The 19,029-nt window shown below is 47.5% G+C and overlaps 1 protein-coding gene across 1 annotated transcript; it reads right to left on the bottom strand.

The window, feature by feature from the left end:
- Positions 1-11,008: 11,008 nt before the first annotated feature.
- On the bottom strand, positions 11,009-18,361 carry FDFT1 (farnesyl-diphosphate farnesyltransferase 1). Its single transcript, XM_075126182.1, has 6 exons — positions 18,183-18,361; positions 16,194-16,322; positions 15,052-15,243; positions 13,832-14,008; positions 13,145-13,297; positions 11,009-11,449 (listed from the first exon to the last, which is right to left on the bottom strand). Exons 1-6 carry the CDS (start codon positions 18,306-18,308, stop codon positions 11,228-11,230), a joined length of 999 nt encoding a protein of 332 aa, XP_074982283.1. The 5' UTR covers positions 18,309-18,361; the 3' UTR covers positions 11,009-11,227.
- Positions 18,362-19,029: the final 668 nt, after the last annotated feature.

Below are 19,029 nucleotides of genomic sequence, written 5' to 3'. Positions count from 1 at the left end.
GAGTCAGATCCTGATGCTCCAGAAAATCATGGAATTAGCTGAAACATCGTGAGAGGTAGAAAAAAGTGTTGGGGTCTTTGTCTTCTGGTTTCTGAGCCTCTCGGGTTCTTGTTTTCAAGTTTTTCTGTGCAATTGTGAGGGCTAGAAACGTACATGTTTATTTAAAAATTAAACCTGATATTTGCACTTCAGAATTATTATATCATGATCAGGGTGATGATGTTTCTTAGGGTAGTGCCAAAGGGCACTAGACTGAAGTGCAAACACAGAGTAATAAACAAATTCCTTAAGAGAGTCTCATGCAGTCACATCCCTCGGGTTTTAAGAAGCCTGCCAGCAACCATGAGATGCGTCGGCAACTCTGCCTCTAGGCTTTGATTGTGCCTGTGAAGCATTGGCCCATGTTGGGGGCTCTGCAGAGCGGCACTGCCCCAGGGGAGGTCCAGAAACCACTGAGGAGTCCTTGTGGCACCTCAGAGGCTAACAAATTTATCTGGCTGTAAGCTTTCATGGGCTAGAACCCACTTCATCAGATGTATGGAGTGGAAAATACAGGAGCAGGTATAAATACATGAAAAGATGGGAGTTGCCTTACCAAGTGTGACAAGAAGGAACAAGGCCTCCCAGAGCAATCAGCGTGCCAGGAAGCTTACCCACTCCCACTGCCTTTAAAGAGGCACTTGCCCGTCACAGCTCTGCTAGCCAGTGGGCAGGTGAAGAGGAAGGACAGGGCTGTCTTCCTGCCCTTCCCTGAACTTAGCTCTAGCCACTTCCCCTCCACGCTCTGATGTACTCCCACCCCCATACTTCCTCCCTCCTTTGCTGTTGCAGGTTTTTGCCTTTCCCACCTTTTCAAAATGCAAAAATGGGACACATGCAGGAGCCTCCTGCTCCTCCTCTTCCCCCTGAGGCCACGCCCCTGGCCATCAGGCCGAAAGCTGGAGCTGAGTAGTGGTAGGGTTGCCAACTTTCTAATCGCACAAAACCCAATACCCCTGCCCCGCGCCTTCTGCGAGGCCCCACCTCTGGCTGGTTCCATCCCCGTCCCTCCATCGCTTACTCTCCCGCACCCTCACTCACTTTCACCGGGCTGTGTCAGGGGGTTGGGGTGTGGGAGTGGGACTCTGGGCTCCGGCTGGGGGTGCGGGCTGTGGGTGGGGCCAGAAATGAGGGGTTTAGGGTGCGGGAGAGGGCTCCAGACTGGGAGCAGGGGGTTAAGGTGCAGCAGGAGGGGGGAGGACTCCAGCTGCGGTGTGGACTCTGGGGTGGGGCCGGGGAGGAGGCGTTTGGGGTGAAGGAAGGAGCTTTGGGCTGGGGCAGGGGGTTGGAGTGCAGGGGTGAGGACTCCGGCTGGGGGTGCAGCCTCTGGGGTGGGACTGGGGATGAGGGGTTTGGAGTGCAGGAGGGGGTGCGGGCTCTAGGAGGGAGTTTGGGTGCGGCAGCGGGCTCAGGGCTCGAGCAGGGGGTTGGGGTGTGGGAGAGTGTTTGGGGTGCAGGCTCTGGGTGGTGCCTACCTCAGGTGGCTCCCGGAAGCAGCCAGCATGTCACTCCAGCTCCTAAGCGGAGGTGCAGCCAGGTCACTCCGCGCTCTGCCCTCACCCGTAGGCGCTGCCTCTGCAGCGCTCATTGGCCATGAACAACCCACCCACATCAATACATCCTCATATCCCATCAGCTCTCCCACTTCTCCAAAACTCTTTTCCCCCTCAATTCTGTCCCCCCTCCCCTGCCCCCCCACATAGTCCATTGCCCCCCCACACACACACACACACACTTACCATAGAATCATAGGACTGGAAGGGACCTTGAGAGGTCATCTAGTCCAGTCCACTTCCCATCCCAGGCCCTCTATTCTGGTTCACACGCAGCCTATCATGAGTATTGGGAACTATACCTTCAAGTGACTTAGCTTCAGAGTCCGGAAGTCTCAGCAGAAGCCCATGTGCTGTTATGCAGAAGCAGCTGGAACAGTTTCAAACTTGTCCAGGAAGTCTGGGCTGGAACAGGGAATTGAACCTGTGTCTCTGTAGAACTACGGACGAACATGGAACCAGGAGTACATAGAAATTAAATATAATAACCTGAGTTGAAGAACAGAGCAGCTAAAGACTCCACCAGAGATAAAACTCTGGAAATAGGGAAGACAACTGGAAGAGATTTCAGCAGCGCTGCACTCTGTGTCTGTGAGCAGTGGGTCCCTGTGAAAAGGAAGACCTTCAGAAAGTAGCCTTATTCCTCCAGAGCAGGTTCTGATGCAAAATTGTATGTAAGAGTTGTCAGTTAACTCCGAGAAAGCTCACTGTGAACCTGTATTGCAGACTGAGGAGTACTGCACTCCATGTAACAACATACGAGAGAGGTTTTTAAACAGGGAGTACAAAAAGAAGGTGAAATCATAGGAGAGTTTGTGACTGATCACAGGCTGAAAACCAAGCTTGCAATTGTGGGGGGCTAACCAAATCCCTGCTAAAAGTCCAGGTGGTGATTGGAATCTGGAACACAAAACTCAGAGGCTGCTGGGAGACTCAGAATTAACTCTTGACACGACACTAAAATTTGCGGAGCAATGGAAGTCACCCGGCCCAGAATGAAGCTGGTGCAGGACAGACAGTGCTCTGACACTATAGACATGACTGAGGATCCCAAATGCCACAAGAAAAGAGACCTGAGGCTGAAAGACACACGGCGCTCAAACGCAGAGTCAAGTAAGGACAGCACATAGTGAGAGCCACACATGCTGTGACAAGCAGCAATGTGCCTTTTGGTTTCAGATTGACAGTTCATTTGTCGGCTGCCCCAGGAGTGTCCACTGTTCCTATGAACAATTCATCTGAGCTACAGGTGATGTCGTCACCCTCTTTGTCCATGCTTTGCTGGTGCTTGCAAAAATCTTGCATAATGATGTAATCATCTTTGAAAGATGCAAGAGCTGCAATAGATTACATCGCTTTGCAAGATTTTGCAAGCACCAGCAGAGCATGGACAAAGAGGGTGAAGCCATCACCTGTAGCTCAGATGAATTGTTCATAAGAACAATGGACACTCCTGGAGCAGCCGACGAATGAACTGTCAACCTGAAACCAAAAGGGACATAGATTCATTTTGGATTGGACACTGGTGCACAAGCCAATGTGTTGCCAGGAGCAGTGTTATTAACGCTAAAAGAAAGCCACAGTGTAAGATAAACAGATAAAACTCCGGGCTTAGAGTGGAGAGTTTATCCTCACTAAAGGAATATGCAAATTAGATATATGAGTAAATAACCTGGAGAAGATACAATTTGTAATAGTAGCAGGGTAAGGCTTATCACTTATTGGGTTAAAAGTGTGTCAAGCCCTTTGTCTCAAGAGGGTGCACTCATTGCGGGGCCAGTGGACCAAACCAATTGAGGAAGAGTTTGAGGATGTCTTCCATAGGATAGGGAAGCTCTCAACAGAGTACAGAATAGAGCTGAAAAAGCCCAAGTACTGCACAATTCATGCCCCTAGAAGAACGGCCCTTGCCCTAAGGCAGAGGCTAAAGGGAGGGTTGCATAGGTTCTGGGAATCAGAGTGCAAACAGAAGAACCAAGAAAGTATGTTCACTTGTTGGTCACTGGAGTAAAAATAGACAGATCCCTTCACTTCTGTTTAGACCCAAAAGAATTCAATAAACATGAAAAAGGGACCATTTCCCACTATCTATAAGGGAAGAAATTTGGGGCAATATGGCAGATGTCAAATATTTTTCTACACTGGGTACATCAGCAGGTTCTTGCAGGGACTCTTAAAAAAACAGCACATGAGGTTGCCCTGTGGTCTTATGAGGTGGTCACCCCAGATGGACATACAATGAAGAGCAACAGAGGGCAGAAGGGAGGGAGTTAAGGGGCACTGAGTCTGCCAGTTTGCTTGAGACGGTTTCAGTTACTCAACAACTGCAATAGAACAAAACCACAGACCCCCAGGCCACGACCCCTGCCCGAACAAATGGACTCACCCCCTCCTGTCAGCCGTAGTGGTGACTTTTCAAAGGGCAACCTGCTGATACAAGCGATTAGCGCTAGGCATCTCCGAGACGAATTGAGCCTTGCTAGTAAATGTAGTTAGTAGGCGGTGTAGCCTTTATTTTGGTAATCAACAGGTCTGTGTTAAACCACAGTGTCCCTAGTGAGGGAATCCATCACCCGGGCTGCTACAGTTTTAGAATCCGCAGGGGGCAAAAGTTACCCAGAGGGATTTCCTTCTCCAGACTGTAGGAGCACACAAAGAACAACTACAAGAATCACAAACACAGTTACAAGTAAGGGATGTTGTTGTCTGCATTATAAATTTCACTAAGCGGATAATCAATATTACAATCATGAACAGATGTATAAAACCCAAGCCAGCCCATGCAATAGCCAGCGTTGTTTTCATGACCACATTTCCAAAGCTATCATAGAGTCCGGTGGATCTCTCAACAGGTTGTCATCAGTGGGGGGGGGGGGGGCGGTCTCCTGATGGAGTCTTCCCTCCTGTAGCCAATTAGTTCATTTTACCCTTCATTTATTGCATGTTGTGTGATGTTATAATTAACTCATATGCTATGTCATATATAATCATTGTATGCTGAAGAGATTTAAGTTGTAGGATTATAGAAGTATACGATTGATAGGTGTTTAGAAGTGATAAGTATGTACAGTAAAAGCTGTGTTATCTGGTCCTGTAGCAACTGGAAAGCTCTATAAACCGGCATTTCTAACCTTCATAGAAAGTCTGGTTTATAGTCCGGTTGGCGTGGGGCCGGCAGGCTCCCTACGTGGCTCCCTGGAGGCGGCAACATGTCCCTGCTGCTCCTAGGCGGAGGAACGGCCACAAGGGATTCGGAGTGCAGGGGTGGGGTGCGGGGAGTGGTGATGCAGGGCGCAGACTCTGAGAGGGAGTTTGGGTTCCGCGGCCAATGGGAGCTGCGGAGGCAGTGCCTGCAGACGGGGGCAGCGTGCGCAGAGCCACCAGCCCCGCCTCCACCTAGGGGCTGCAGGAACTGGTCGCCGCTTGCCGGGAGCCACCCGAGGTGAGTGCCCCTCGGATCCGGCACCCCGCACCCCCTCCCGCACCCCAACCCCCTGCCTCAGCCCAGAGCCCCCTCCTGCACCCAAACTCCCTCCCAGACCCCACACCCCCTCCTACACCCTAACCCCCTGGCCCACATCAGAATCCTCCTCCTGCACCCAAACTCCCTCCCAGACCCTGCACTCCCTCCTGCACCCCAACCCCCTGGCCCAGCCCAGAGCCCCCTCTTACACCAAACTCCCTCCCAGAGCCCACACCCCTCACCCTCTCCTGGACTCCAATGCTCTGCACCAGACCAGAACTCCCTGCTGCACCCAGACCCTGCACCCCAATCCCCTGCCCCAGCCCCCTCCTGCACCAAACTCCCTCCGACAAAAAAGACTTGTATACAGGGTCCCCGCTAAATCTAATAGCCCCAAGCCCACAGGAGTGTTAATGCGGCCCTGCCTAACCCCCACCCCCAACTCCCCGGGAGAGCCAGAAATGACTTTTCAGCCCAGTGGTGGTGCTGTATAGGCCTGACCTGACATTTGGGAGACAGGACTAGAGAGGTAAATGGATCAGCAGGCTGGAAGCAGAGTGTCTGTGCTAACTAACACAGGTAAATGGGTCAGTGAGCTGAGAGACACAATGTCCGTACCAGCTAAAATAAGGGGGAACACCCAGGGGACCATCTACAATGGACAAGATAACAATGGACAAGATAAGCCTGGAAGGTAAGTTGAGGTAAAGAGCAGGGCTTGAGCACCCACAGAAAAAAATTTGTGTGTGCTTAGCACGCACCAGCAGCCAGCTTCCCCCCTATCCCAGGGTCTCCCGCCCACCATGGATCAGCTGTTCCACGGCGTGCAGGAGGTGCTGGGAGGGAGGGGGAGGAGTGGGGACAGGACATGCTTGGGGAAAGGGGCAGAACTGGGTGGGAAGAGGTGGAGCGGGAGCGGGGCCTTGGGGGAAGAGGTGGAGTGGGGGCAGGGCCTGGGATGGCAGCGGGGTTGAGCTCCCCCAGGGAAAGTTGGAAGCTGGTGCCTGTGAGCAATGTCATGTGTAAAGGAAGAGGGTTTCTATGTAACTTTGGATGTGTGGTATGCCCTACACCCACCCCCTACGCTTGAATCTGATCCACTCGGTGTAGCGTTGCTGTCTGCCAGATAAAAATATGTGTGTGACACAAAATCTGGAGTTGAACTGAGTTCTTGGGAAGTCGAATGGAAAGAGGCCTCCAAGGGAATTGCAACATACTGGGGCCATGACTCAGCCCCGGTCTACACTATAAACTTACATCGATATAGCTACATCGCTCAGGGGTGTGAAAAATTCGCACCCCTCAGCCACGCAAGTATACTGACCTAACCCCCGGCGTAGACAGGGCTGCTCCCATCATTTAGCTGCCGGCCACCCTTTGTGCAGGTGGATTAGCTACGTCAATGGGAGAAGCTACAGCTAGGTTGCAGTTGCATTGCTGTAACATTTTACGTGTGGACTTGCCCTAAGATTCCATTCATCTGGAGCTGGCCACATAAAGTTTATTATACATGTAGCTTTAAGGTCAAGGACTGTAGCCCAGCAGCGTAGCAATGGCATTTACAGCGTCTAGAAATTTTATCTCTGCATCCCAGCCTGAGGTGACATGTTCCCAGTCAAGATGAGGATAGTTGAAATCCCCCATTTTTGCTAGGATGTCTGGCTTTATAGCCTCACTAATCTCTCTGAGCATTTCACAGTCACCATCCCCAGCTTAGTCAGGGCGTCCACAGAATTCTCCTAGTGCTACACTCCTATTATTTAAGCATAGTTTCTGCCCAAAGAGATTCTATGGTACAGTTTGTTTCTTTTAAGTTTTTTACTACATTTTACTCGATGCTTTCTTTCACAGATAATGCCATAATCCTACCAGCATGACCAACTCTGTTATCCCTCTGTATTTTGTACCCAGGTATTACTGTGTCCCATTGATTATCATTTGTGATCTCTATTATATCAATATCCTCATTGATTATAATTTGTGATCTCTATTATATCAATATCCTCATTTAATGGTAGGTACTCAAGTTCACCCATCTTAGTATTTAGTCTCCTAGCGTTTGTATACAAGCACTTACAAAATCTGTCAATATTTGTCGGCCTTTATGTAATTGAATGGGAGTCTTTTTCATTTGATTGTTTCTCTTCAATTCCTACCTGTATTTTATCAACTTCTATCCTCTCCTCTTTATTAGGCTGTAGAATATCTCCTTAAGAAAACCTCCCCTAAGGAATGTCTCTGTACCATGTGCTCCTCCACACCTATCAGCTTTCCCTCAGCCCTTAGTTTAATAACTCCTCTATGATCTTTTTAATTTTAAGTCAGAAATCCAGTTCCATTTTGGTAGAGGTGGAGCTCATCCTTTCTCTACAGGCTCTTCCTTTCGCAAAAGGTTCCCCATTTCCTAATAAAACTAAATCCCTCCTACAAACACTGTTGCCTCATCCGTGCATTGAGACCCTGAAGTTCTGCCTGTCTAAGTGGTCCTGCGTGTGGGACGGGAAGCATTGCAGAGAATGCTACCATGGAGGTCCTGGACTTTAATCTCTTACCTAGCAGCCTAAATGTGGGCTCCAGGACCTCTCTCCTTTCCTTCCTTATGTCACTGATACCTACATGTACCACAACTATTAGCTCTTCCCCAGCACTGTACATAAGTCTGTCTAGATGTCTGGAGAGGTCCCCAACCCGCAGGCAATTGATTATGTGGTTCTCCCAGTCATCACAAACCCAACTATCTATAATTCTGGTAATCAAATCCCCCATTACTATTATCTGTCTCTTCCTAACAACTGGGGTCCCCTCCTCTAGAGGGATATCCTAAGTACAGAAGTGAAATATGGGCACTGAGGAAGGCAAAAAGAGGGGACGCTGGGGGAGGCCTCATCATCATTAGTATGTCAATTACAGCACCTGGTTGGCATTAGCATTGCTTTGTCTGCAGCACTGTATGCCACCTGCACACCAATCTCAGACCTAGGCCAATCGGGCATACCAAGTTGCCGTTATTTTCTATAAGAAGGCATGATGCTGCCCCATTCCTATAACCCCTGCGCTATGAGGTGGGGGAGAAGGGGAAGAAGCACAGAATCATAGAATTGTAGGACTGGAAGGGACCTCAAGAGGTCTTCTAGTCCAGTCCTCTGCACTAATGGCAGGACTAAGTATTATCTAGAGCAGTGGTTCCCAAACTTATTCCGCCGCTTGTGCAGGAAAAGCCCCTGGCGGGCCAGGCCGGTTTGTTTATCTGCCGCGTCTGCAGGTTCGGCCCATCGCGGCTCCCACTGGCCGCGGTTCGCTGCTCCAGGCCCGTGGGAGCTGCTGGAAGCAGCGCGAGCTGAGGGACGTACCGGCCGCCGCTTCCAGCAGCTCCCATTGGGCCTGGAGCAACGAACTGCGGCCAGTGGGAGCCGTGATCGGCCGAACCTGCAGACGCGGCAGGTAAACAAACTGGCCCGGCCCGCCAGGGGCTTTCCCTGCACAAGTGGTGGAACAAGTTTGGGAACCACTGGTCTAGACCAACCCTGACAGCTGTTTGTCTAACCTGCTCTGAAAAGTCTCCAGTGATGGGGATTCCACAACCTCCCTAGGCACATAGTTCCAGTGTATGACCACCCTGACAATTAGGAAGTTTTTCCTAATGTCCAACCTAAACTTCCCTTGCTGCTCCTTGTCCTGTCCTCAGAGGTTAAGGAGAACCATTTTCCTCCCTCCTCCTTGTAACAACCTTTTATGTACTTGAAAACTGTTATCATGCCCCTCCCTCGGTTTTCTCTTCTCCAGACTAAACAAACCCATTTTTTTTCAATTTTCCCTCATAGGTCCTGTTTTCTAGACCAGAGGTTCTCAAACCAGGGGGGGCATGGAATGTATTTGGGGGGGGTCTCAAACCAGGGGGGCGTGGAATGTATTCTGGGCAGGGGGGGGGTTCTCAAACCAGGGGGGCATGGAATGTATTTGGGGGGGTCTCAAACCAGGGGTGTGTGGAATGTATTCTGGGCGGGGGGGGTTCTCAAACCAGGGGGGCATGGAATGTATTCTGGGTGGGGGGGAGGTTTCTCAAACCAGGGGGCATGGAATGTATTCTGGGTGGGGGGGAGGTTTCTCAAACCAGGGGGCATGGAATGTATTCTGGGCGGGGGGGGGGTTCTCAAACCAGGGGGGCATGGAATGTATTCTGGGCGGGGGGGGGGTTCTCAAACCAGGGGGGCATGGAATGTATTCTGGGAGGGGGGGATGTATTCGGGGAGGGAGGGTAATGAGAAGCGTTAGGCAAAATAAACTGTGCACATTTCACCCCCAGCAATGAATAACTAGCAACGCTGATTCCTCCGGAGATATCAGGTCCTCAGACGGTGCTGTGCCTTTTTCTCTAGATGGCGCTGTCCATTCTGACAGATTTCTAAGCCTGCACGTCGTTATACAAAGTCGTTGCCATCTGTACGTTAATCCCTTTGCTACAACGCGGTGTGCACATTTCATTGTAAGATTGTACCGCAGTTGCAGTTTGTTTTTTTGCTCTTGTTACAATGGATTGTTGGCTTTGTTTGAATCAATGCCTTACTGGTTTTAATATTTAGTGAGCATTGAATGTTGACTTTTTTTATGGGTATATATACTTGTATGGCTGGAAGGGGGGTAGGAATTACTGCAGACACAAAGAAGGGAGGTGCGATCAAATAAGTTTGAGAACCACTGTTCTAGATCTTTAATCATTTTTGTTGCTTTTCTCTGGACTTTCTCTGGTTTGTCTAGATCTTTCCTGAAATGTGGCACCCAGAACTGGACACAATACTCCAGCTGAGGCCTAATCAGCCAGTGCAGAGAAGAGAGGAAAAATTACTTCTCGTGTCTTGCTGACAACACTCCTGCTACTACATCCCAGAATGATGTTTGCTTTTTTTTGCAACAGTGTTACACTGTTAACTCATATTTAGCAGTAAGAGTTAAAAGTGAAATGGGGGGGAAGCAAGGAGGAAAGGATGCAGGGAGAGGGAAAACAGGGCAGTGGAATATCAGAGGAAAGAAGCCAGGCAGGGCGAGAAATCCCCACATTTTGTTTATTGTTTCGAGGAAGCCAGTGTGTTCTGGTCAATAGGCACTTGCCCCTGTGCTGAATCATGAAGTTTGTAGGTTTAAAAGCACAGAAGATCTCTAGTAGTTTAACACCGATGGGTGTTGCTTTCTTCAGGTCATTCTGGTCCGATGTAAATTGAGATCAGATAACTGTGCCCATAGCTCCTGTGTTTTGGGTGCAATGTGGATTTGAAGGTGGCATAGTTTGGGTGGTAATGCTCACTTGCAGTTCTCCTTCTCTTAAAGCCAGGGAAGGGGCTTAAGTGACCCTGGTGAGCAGGTATGGGTAAGTCAAGTGGGGAATAAATTTCCCCAAGGTGTTAAATTTTCTTGCTGGGGATCCTTTATTTTGGTGGTGATGGGGGGGGTATTTAAAAGTGGCAGACGAGGTGTTATGGCCAGATGGCATAAAGAGCTCAGCTTTCCTGCATCCAGACAGCTCTGCGGCACAACCTAGTCTCTCTCCCTGCAATCTGTAGTACAAGGATGGGATGCACAGCACGCACCCACTCATCACTGTCGTGGAAGGCCACCGCCTTTTTAGACAAGGGGTCAGAAAACAGATTTCTCCCCGCGTACTGAAGAGTTCCTCAGTCTTAGGAAAGGTTAGCTTCCAAGCCCAATGATGCAAGTTGGAACCGCTACAATTGCTGAGCATTGAACACAGTGGGATAAGAATATGAAGCACAGGAAGAGGAGAGAGGAAAACCACAAACGCTGATGTCACATAGCCTTGCATTGGAAAAGGGTGTCAAAATCAAAGGAGGCAATCAAAAGCAAGGGAGGCAATCTGGATTTCTATTTAAAAATAGCACAGTCAGAATTCAGGTAAAACATCGTTTCCCACAAAGAGACTACAACTGTCACATTCGTAACCTGTTCATCCGAACAACGAAAACATCCGACTCCCGCTGCCAGCTACCAGCTAGTGGCTGCAATACACCCAATAGCTGCAGGTCAACCAGTACCTTCCCATTCACAGCTTCAAGGGCTCATGCCACTCTGGAATCCCACAGGGCAGCAGACCCAATAGGAAAGAGACATGAACCCCTTCCCAACATTACCCAACCACTGCCTTCACTCTCCCAACCAACCCTCAGTTCTCATTGGCCTGTACATCCTCCTCCAACGCCTCTGACATCGCACTCAGATACTGCCAACTCAGCGCTGCCAGAAGCACAGTGCACGAGAGGTAGATGGGGGAGTAATGGTTATGGGATACCACCGTGCCACTGGGCAAACACAGTGTCTGTATAGAGACGATGATCCGCTGGGTCTTGTTAGAAGATGGGTCAGCACTTGGGATCTTCCGATAGATCTGAAGAGAGAAAAAAAGCCCATGCAAGATTACAAAATAACCATGAGAACAACACACCATCTAGTAGCCCTCAAATGTGAAACGGGACCTCCCGCACAGGAGCTGTATCATTGCAGTGATGCCATGGATATCCAAACAGAACAATACTCCCCAGGAATGGGAAACTGCCTAGTTTGCAAGCTGCATTGAGATCAGAATGGCACCAGCTTAGCAAGATTCAAGCCCCATTTCCCTGGGAACGATTTGTCTGAGAACTGTGCTCACAGCTGAACTCTGTTTTAGCCCATACTCTTTAGGAGTCAGTCCGCAATGGCGTTTGAGCCATTAGTCTGAATGAGGCTTATCGGCTTTTAATGCTGCTGGAAATTGGTTGGACTTGCTGTTTCTGTGGTAGGGCACCTTCATCCGTGTGCAGAAGTCTATTGTTTAAAACTAAGTAACAGTTCCTGCTTGGAAGTCCTTGCTAACACCGCCTGCACTGGGATTTTAAAAATATATTTAGGTGCCTAAATCCCATTGGTTTCAGAGGGATTTAGGAACATAAGTACCCTTGAAAAACTGGGCCACGGGTCTAAACATTTTGTAGCCCATCATAAGCCCTGTTATTAATATGGTTAAGTCAGCTCAGCCCAGAGCTACTCGGAGGTCATACAACCACTACAAAGTGGCATCTAATTCAGGGACAGCATTTGCATCTTGCCAACAAGAACTGTCTGTGAACCAGTTAGCTCTGATTTTAACAGGGCCAAGGTACTCCCTTGCATGAGCTCACAATACCGTTCTCAGACAATTTTCAGAGAGTTCCCATCTGCACGGTCCAGGGGAAACATGACAGAATGTTGCTAGGAACAACCATAGGCCCAAGCGTAGCTAGCAGTGTTCTACAGTGGCCCTGCCCATGGCTATGAGACATCCCCTGAGCAGTCTTCTTGCAAGAACCATTTTGTTTAATCAGAATTTGGTGGCCTGGTTTTCAATGGTAATTGATGCCAGTGGGGCCGTCAGCTTCTCACCAGCTCCTTAGAGATGAGGACCATGTCTTTATTTTTGTATAGCATCCAGTGCACTTCTGAGAAGTCCCATTGACTGGAGGGGTACTGCATTAAGGGACTGTGGCTCTGTGAGATGACAGTTTTAGAAATAGGTGAGTCAAGCCACCAAAGTTTTGCCCTACATATCGGCTAATTTGCACAGTCATAGCAATTAAAGGCCTTTTGTTCTCCATGATGCTCTGGAAAGATACAAAAACTTTCCAGACAGGAACTGTGCAATTCCCCATTAAGTTGACTCACGAGGAAACTGTACAGTATTTAGACAAACAAATATGGGGTGTTTACACAAATTGTAGCACCCATGTTATATTATTGCATACAACTGTGTAATATTGGTGTTGCATTATGCTACAGTGTGTATAAAATCTGAATGAAACCTGAGACACAAATGAGTGAGGCCAGAGAATCTAAAGCACCAAGGAAAACAGCCGCATTCCAGACTTTACTATTTCAAGCTGTTTCATGCTATGCTCGTTTCTAGATCTTCAGCAATTTTGGCCAAAAGAAAATGAAAGTTACTAAATGGCTGAAACAGAGGGTTACAGTGGTACCCCCAGCTTAGCCCTAACTGCATAGACCTGAGGAGGAAAGAGGAACATCTAAATTTGAAAGTTACTCATTCAAAGCAAGCGATCCAACCCACCTCTTCCACATACTGGTACATTATAGACTTGACAGCCTGTATGTTCGTGGCATCCATCATTAAAGTGACAGCTTGTCCTTTCCGAATCTTCACCACCCCCCTAAACACCTGTTTGTTATTGTAACAGGCCGCCAGAGTGGCGATGGCCATCACCTAGGGAGAAATGACAAAAACAGCATTTACTCTATGCTGTAAGCTGTGCACATGGGATGAAATCCTGGCTCCATTTGAAATCGATGGCAAATCACCCATGGTATAAAAGGCAGAGCTTAGCTTAAAGCAGAGAATAGAGAAATGATTTCTAAAGAAGCACTGCTCACAATGGATGACTAAAGCAAAGACAAGGAAGACAGAGAACAGAAAGGTTCCTAATATTTTCATTAACTATGTAGGATTGTCTTAGTTTAGGAGAAAAGAGAGTCCTGTTTATTTACATTCATCTGGCAGCAACCATTTCCAACTTCCCACACCATATCCAAAAGCAGAGCCATTCCCTTGCGGAAAGGACACAGTTTCTCAGGACGAGGCAAACACTCAAAATGTTCCACATTGAATTTATTTATGTACCGTTATTAAATAATGCTACTATTAAACACTATGCATAGACCTCAAAGGACATCCAGTTCCAAGGGAGAGGATGAAGCAGCTAGAAGATCCTGTTTAAAACATCTGCAAATGTTAACCTACCTGCGGAATAGCACAGAAGTTGAAGACACTTTGGGTTTTCAGTCTAGATAAGTAGGTGAGGACATGAGGGATATGGTGTAAAGCATTTGTGATCAGTTCATTCATACACTGGACAGCCACATCAATGTTCTCTGGCTTGGCGAGATCCGACAGCTTCTTGGCATACCTGCTCCAAACCTGGGAACACCGACAGTACATAGTAACACCACTCAGCAGTTAGCACTTTTCAGACATTCATATTCAAAGGGGGCCCGTATCAAACAAAAATCTTATTACTGAACGTCACCTCATTCTCATAATCAGACCTTGTTGCAGTCAGAAAAAGGACCTTTAAAACACTCGAGATTACTCTAGCCTCCAATTCCATTCAGCCCCATTACAGGGCCCCTCTCCATGAGACCTACTGGGATACAGAGACTAACTTCTAGAAGAGAGTCCTACCAAAGTGGTGAATTTCTAGACAGACACAAAACAAAGGCATTTGGATCCCACTCTGCTGAGAAGAATTTGACCCAGGTGGGAGCTCTGAAGCTGAACATCCATGCCTCTGATTCTACAATGCACTTACACACTTATTACAACAGTGATGTCATATCCTGCCAATGGTGCTGGTGCATGGAGCACAGCAATAGCATACTGGGTGTTCTCTGACAGTAGAGGTTTCTCTAAACCCTCTGCTGAACAGGTGCATGACCAAGGACAATAAGCCTGGTCTCCTAGATCACAGCTTTGCTCCATGATCACAGGGAGACAAAAACACCGCAGACGTTCCAGCTTCTCCTCTGAGTTTTGCTTTAATGGACACATTAATGAGATGTTTGGATGTGAACCATGCACTTGCCATCCCTTCATATGACAGTTACTAGTATACAAATTTATCAATGTTAGCAATAGAGTTTAGCCCCTGTGGGACACACACACGGCTAAATGTGACTGCTCAGAGCTCTAGGGCAGAAGTGTTTGGCCTAACTCCATGCAAACAGACTTGGGCAAGTTTTTTTTTTTGAAAAAGCCCAGAGATCTTCTATATCAGAATAGGAACTGGAAGTGAATTCTGTGAAATGAGTCTCCCAACTAGTTCTGACTAAACTGCATCAAAGCAGTACCAGTATCTTCAGTCCTGTCCCCTTCAGATGAGCTGTCTGAATCACAACACTAACACTTCCTAATGAGCCGTATCTAGCAGAAGTTCCATCTTAAAAAGGGCTGGTTTCCTTTACCTCTCTGGGCCAGAATTCTCTTCCTGCCAACTGGTCCTCCAGATAATCACGGATGATGATGGTTTTCTCAATGAAGACGCCCATGGAATTTGCAAGCTCTGTGTCCTGTCCTATGATAGGGTCTTCTAGCTCCAGCACAGAGAACAGACGAGAAAGGCCAATGCCCACCAACCCAACAACGTAGTGACAATACTGCAAGGTTTGGAGAGAGGAAAAAATGTTTATCGATCTATATCCCCTAGTCCAAATGGCTACATCAAAATGACACCTGTAGGTTATTGCGTGTGCCGTGTGCGCCTTTTCTTGTTTTGATGACTATGTCAGTGGTATTTGATTTTGCCTCTGAATTCAGTTACATGGGCTGAGTTACATGGGCTGAGCATTCCTAAGCATGTCTCTTCATGCCCGTGCTTGACAGCCAACATCCCGACCCCAGGAATATGGTTCTGCAGCATGGATTCTACCACCAGAGCACTGCTCCACTCAGGAAAAATAGCAAATGTGTCATCCACAGCTGTTAGCAGCTCAGGGCTTCCACTTTCCAGATGAAAGACCCATAGGAGAGCAGCTGCTTCAATAGCTGATTCTAGTCAAAGAGCTCCAAAACAGCATCATAAGAACATAAAAATGGCCATACTGGGTCAGACCAAAGGTCCATCTAGCCCTGTATCCTGTCTTCCGACAGTGGCCAGTGCCAGGTGCCCCAGAGGGAATGAACAGAACAGGTCATCATCAAGTGATCCATCCCCTGTTGCCTATTTCCAGCTTCTGGCAAACAGAGGCTAGGGACACCATCCCTTCAAGGCTCTTTTGTGGACATTTACAAATACTGTCATTCACAAGGGTCAGTAACAACATACAGTAGCTTTTTGATGCCCAGTGAAATTTACATAGAGCTCTCATTGCTAAGATAACTCTTTACATTCACATCGAAGGAGGCTTCCCAAGTAGCAAGACTCTGAGTTAACACTTTGTCCTTTGCTCATTTTGGGTACCTGTCTACGACTGGGTGAGCATCACCAGTCCCAGGGGAGAAGAAACTGTAACGATCTGCGGCAAGTGCAGAATGCCAGGCCCCCAGCAGGGACTGTGGGTGTTGCTCTGAGCATGCTCTCTCCATGATCACTTACAGATTCACTTACCTTATCCCACTCTTGCAGGGAATCAACCTTCTTTTGCAAGAACTCTGCCATACCAGCTCCCATCTTGTGACAAATATCTGCAATCATATCTCGATACACCTTTGCCAGGTTCCTGAACTCCAAGGAGATCTACAACAGAAACCACAAGGAAATATACATAGTGCTGAAAGTGAAGCAGAATTTGGCATTCATTAACAGACTAAGAGAATAATAGGTTACAGCTTAATGGGGTTTTATCCTGCTCCCCACTGAAGGGATTGGCAAAATTCCGCACTGGCTTCAATGGAAGCAGATTCAAGCCACTCAGCAGTAAACACAGATTCAGCAAGTTCTTCAACAAAAATTCCTCTGATCTTTGGCCACAGCTCAAATGCAATTTGTATCTTCATGAAGACAGTATAACCTTGGGCAGCACCACTTGGGAGTTTGTGAATGCTTGCTTACAACAATAAACTCTTCTGTGGGAAGAGTCCCAGCAAGTGAACAGCAGGTAAGCTGATGGGAATAATGAAAAGAAAAGATTTCCAGTGTTCTTTTGAAGCTCGGCTCGCTACATCGTCCCCAAGGCCCATCTCCCCAGATGTCAACATGTGTATTGCCACTGGATGCCTTTCTCCCAGGCAAAGCAGCATGCTCACATCACTCCTAGCCTCAAACTGCTCCCACAGCTCTCTATGTATTCCAGAGCCTAGTTCAAAGCTGCCCTCCTTGTTCTTAAAGCAATCCATGGACTGGGTCTTTATCTTCCAGACCTCATCACTTTCTTTTCTCCACTCCCCGAATCCTATATTCACCTTGCATCAGCCTTTCTCTCTATCAATTCACATAAACCTCCTCTTCTGACAGCTGAAAGAGCCTCCTTATAGCGCTATTCTTCAGGTCTATCCTTGGTACTGTGCCTTTCTCTATGATTGTAGTTTTCTTTTAATATTTCATAGACATATGGCTAGAAAGGACCACTAGGATCATCTGGTCTGACCTGCTGCATAACACAGGTCAGAAATTTTCACACAGCAATTCCATCATTGAGCTCTGTAACTCCTGGTTGAACTAGACCATACCTTTAAGAAAGTATCAATTTAAAGACTTCTGGTGACAGAGAATCCACCACATCCCTGGTTACCTTGCCCCGATGGGTAATTCCCCTCACTGTTCAAAGGCACATCTTATTTCCAGTCTGAATGTGTCTAGCTGTACCTTTCAGTCACTGGATCTTGTTATGCCTTTGTCTGCTAGATTAAAGAGCTCTCCACTAGAGTCTTAACCTTCTCTTTGATAAACTAAGTAGAACAAGTTCCTCAAGACTCTTGTAAGTAAGTAACATATTCTCCAAAACCTCCACCAAGGTAACTCCCTCCATAAACTGGGCATCAGGAGGTCACAGAGCGAGTTGCTATCATTCCCCTTCCTTCCAGGGGGCAGGGCATGTCACACCTGAGGTCTATTGACACGGAGAGCAAGAATTACCAAGTCTGTCATTTCACAGTTTGAAGCTCATCTGCTTTTTCAACACCCAAGGGAACATATAATTTTTAGAGCCAAGTTTTCAGAGGGTGACCCTCACTTGCACACATGCAAAGTTTATCAGCATATAGTTTTCCCCCAATTTTGAATGCAGTCACATGTGCAAGTGTGTAGACCCCCTAAATCACCACAATTACGCACAACTGCAGTGAAATGTACATGACCGTAGGTATGTGAATGGATATGATTTTGGGCCTCTAAAACATAGTCCTCAGTATCAAAGCTGGGAAGTGCCTGAAATTCTAGGGCAGTTTAGAGTTACAAATAAGTTGTTTTTGACATCTCTGATTCGTATATATTCCAACAGCAAACCCGGTGACACTCCAGCAGGCATTGCCAATAACCATGTCTTCAGTCATCTGGCAATTCCTACGTACCAAGTTGCAAAGATGTTTGAAGTGGATACCTGTACTCGTCAACATATGGGTTATATTATAGTTTGAAACATGGAAACTAATGGCTCACCGTTGGAAAGTCCTCAAGCACTTGCTTATACTTCTCCTTGCTCTCCATGTATCTCCAGTCCGGCTGATACAGATAGGAGTGGAAGTCATGCAACATTGGGACCTTGGTTTCTAAACTGATGGTCATATCATCTTCTACAGTGTCCAGAGCTCGGAGAACCAGGTACAATATGCACACAGCATGACTACGGAGGGAGAAAAGGATTCCCTATTACTTGAGATTCCCTATTACTCTGAAAAGTATTTTAAAATTATCACATGGCTTTTGTAACAGACATTCTCAAATTAAACAGTCCAGCAACAAAGTGGGGGCTATCCAATTTATTGCACCCAGTGCCGCATGTATGATTACCTGCCTTGTGGGCAGGTGACATATGTGTGCATTCAGTGAAAGAAGCTCAAGGCCCTCAGAGACCGAGTATGGGCTCTGGACACCAGAGTGGTTGAACTGGAGGAGCTAAGGGAGGCAGAGAGGTAGAATCATAGGATCAAAGAGTTAGTCTAACCCCCTGCCACGATGGAGGGTTTGTTGTGTCTAAACCATCCAAGACAGATGGCTATCCAGCCTCCTTTTGAAAACCTCCCATGAAGGAACTTTCACAACTTCCCTCGGCAGTCTGTTCCATTGTCCTGCTGTTCTTATAGTTAGTAAGTTTTTCCTGAGATTTAATCTAAATCTGCTATGCTATAGTTTGACCCCATTGCCTACGGTCCTGCCCTCTGTGGCAGGAGAGAACAACTTTTCTCCATCTTTTTTATGGCAGCCTTTCAAGTATTTGAAGACCGCTATCATATCTCCCTTAACCTCATCTTTTCCAGACTAAACATATCCAGTTCCTTCAGCCTTT

The sequence above is a fragment of the Caretta caretta genome, chromosome 3 (genome assembly GCF_965140235.1).
Source record: "Caretta caretta isolate rCarCar2 chromosome 3, rCarCar1.hap1, whole genome shotgun sequence".
Taxonomy (NCBI): Eukaryota; Metazoa; Chordata; order Testudines; family Cheloniidae; genus Caretta; species Caretta caretta.
This window is presented reverse-complemented; position numbering and strand designations above follow the sequence as displayed.

What these genes read in the sequence shown, in the direction of transcription:
- FDFT1 (XM_075126182.1), bottom strand. Translation starts at nt 18,308, where the DNA reads ATGACCATCAGTTTAGAAACCAAGGTCCCAATGTTGCATGACTTCCAC. An exon ending in GAGAATTCTGGCCCAGAGAG is followed by an intron (nt 14,009 to 15,051) that starts GTAAAGGAAACC and finishes CGGTGTTCCCAG; the next exon opens with GTTTGGAGCAGGTATGCCAA. An exon ending in TGTACCAGTATGTGGAAGAG is followed by an intron (nt 11,450 to 13,144) that starts GTGGGTTGGATC and finishes TTCTCTCTTCAG; the next exon opens with ATCTATCGGAAGATCCCAAG.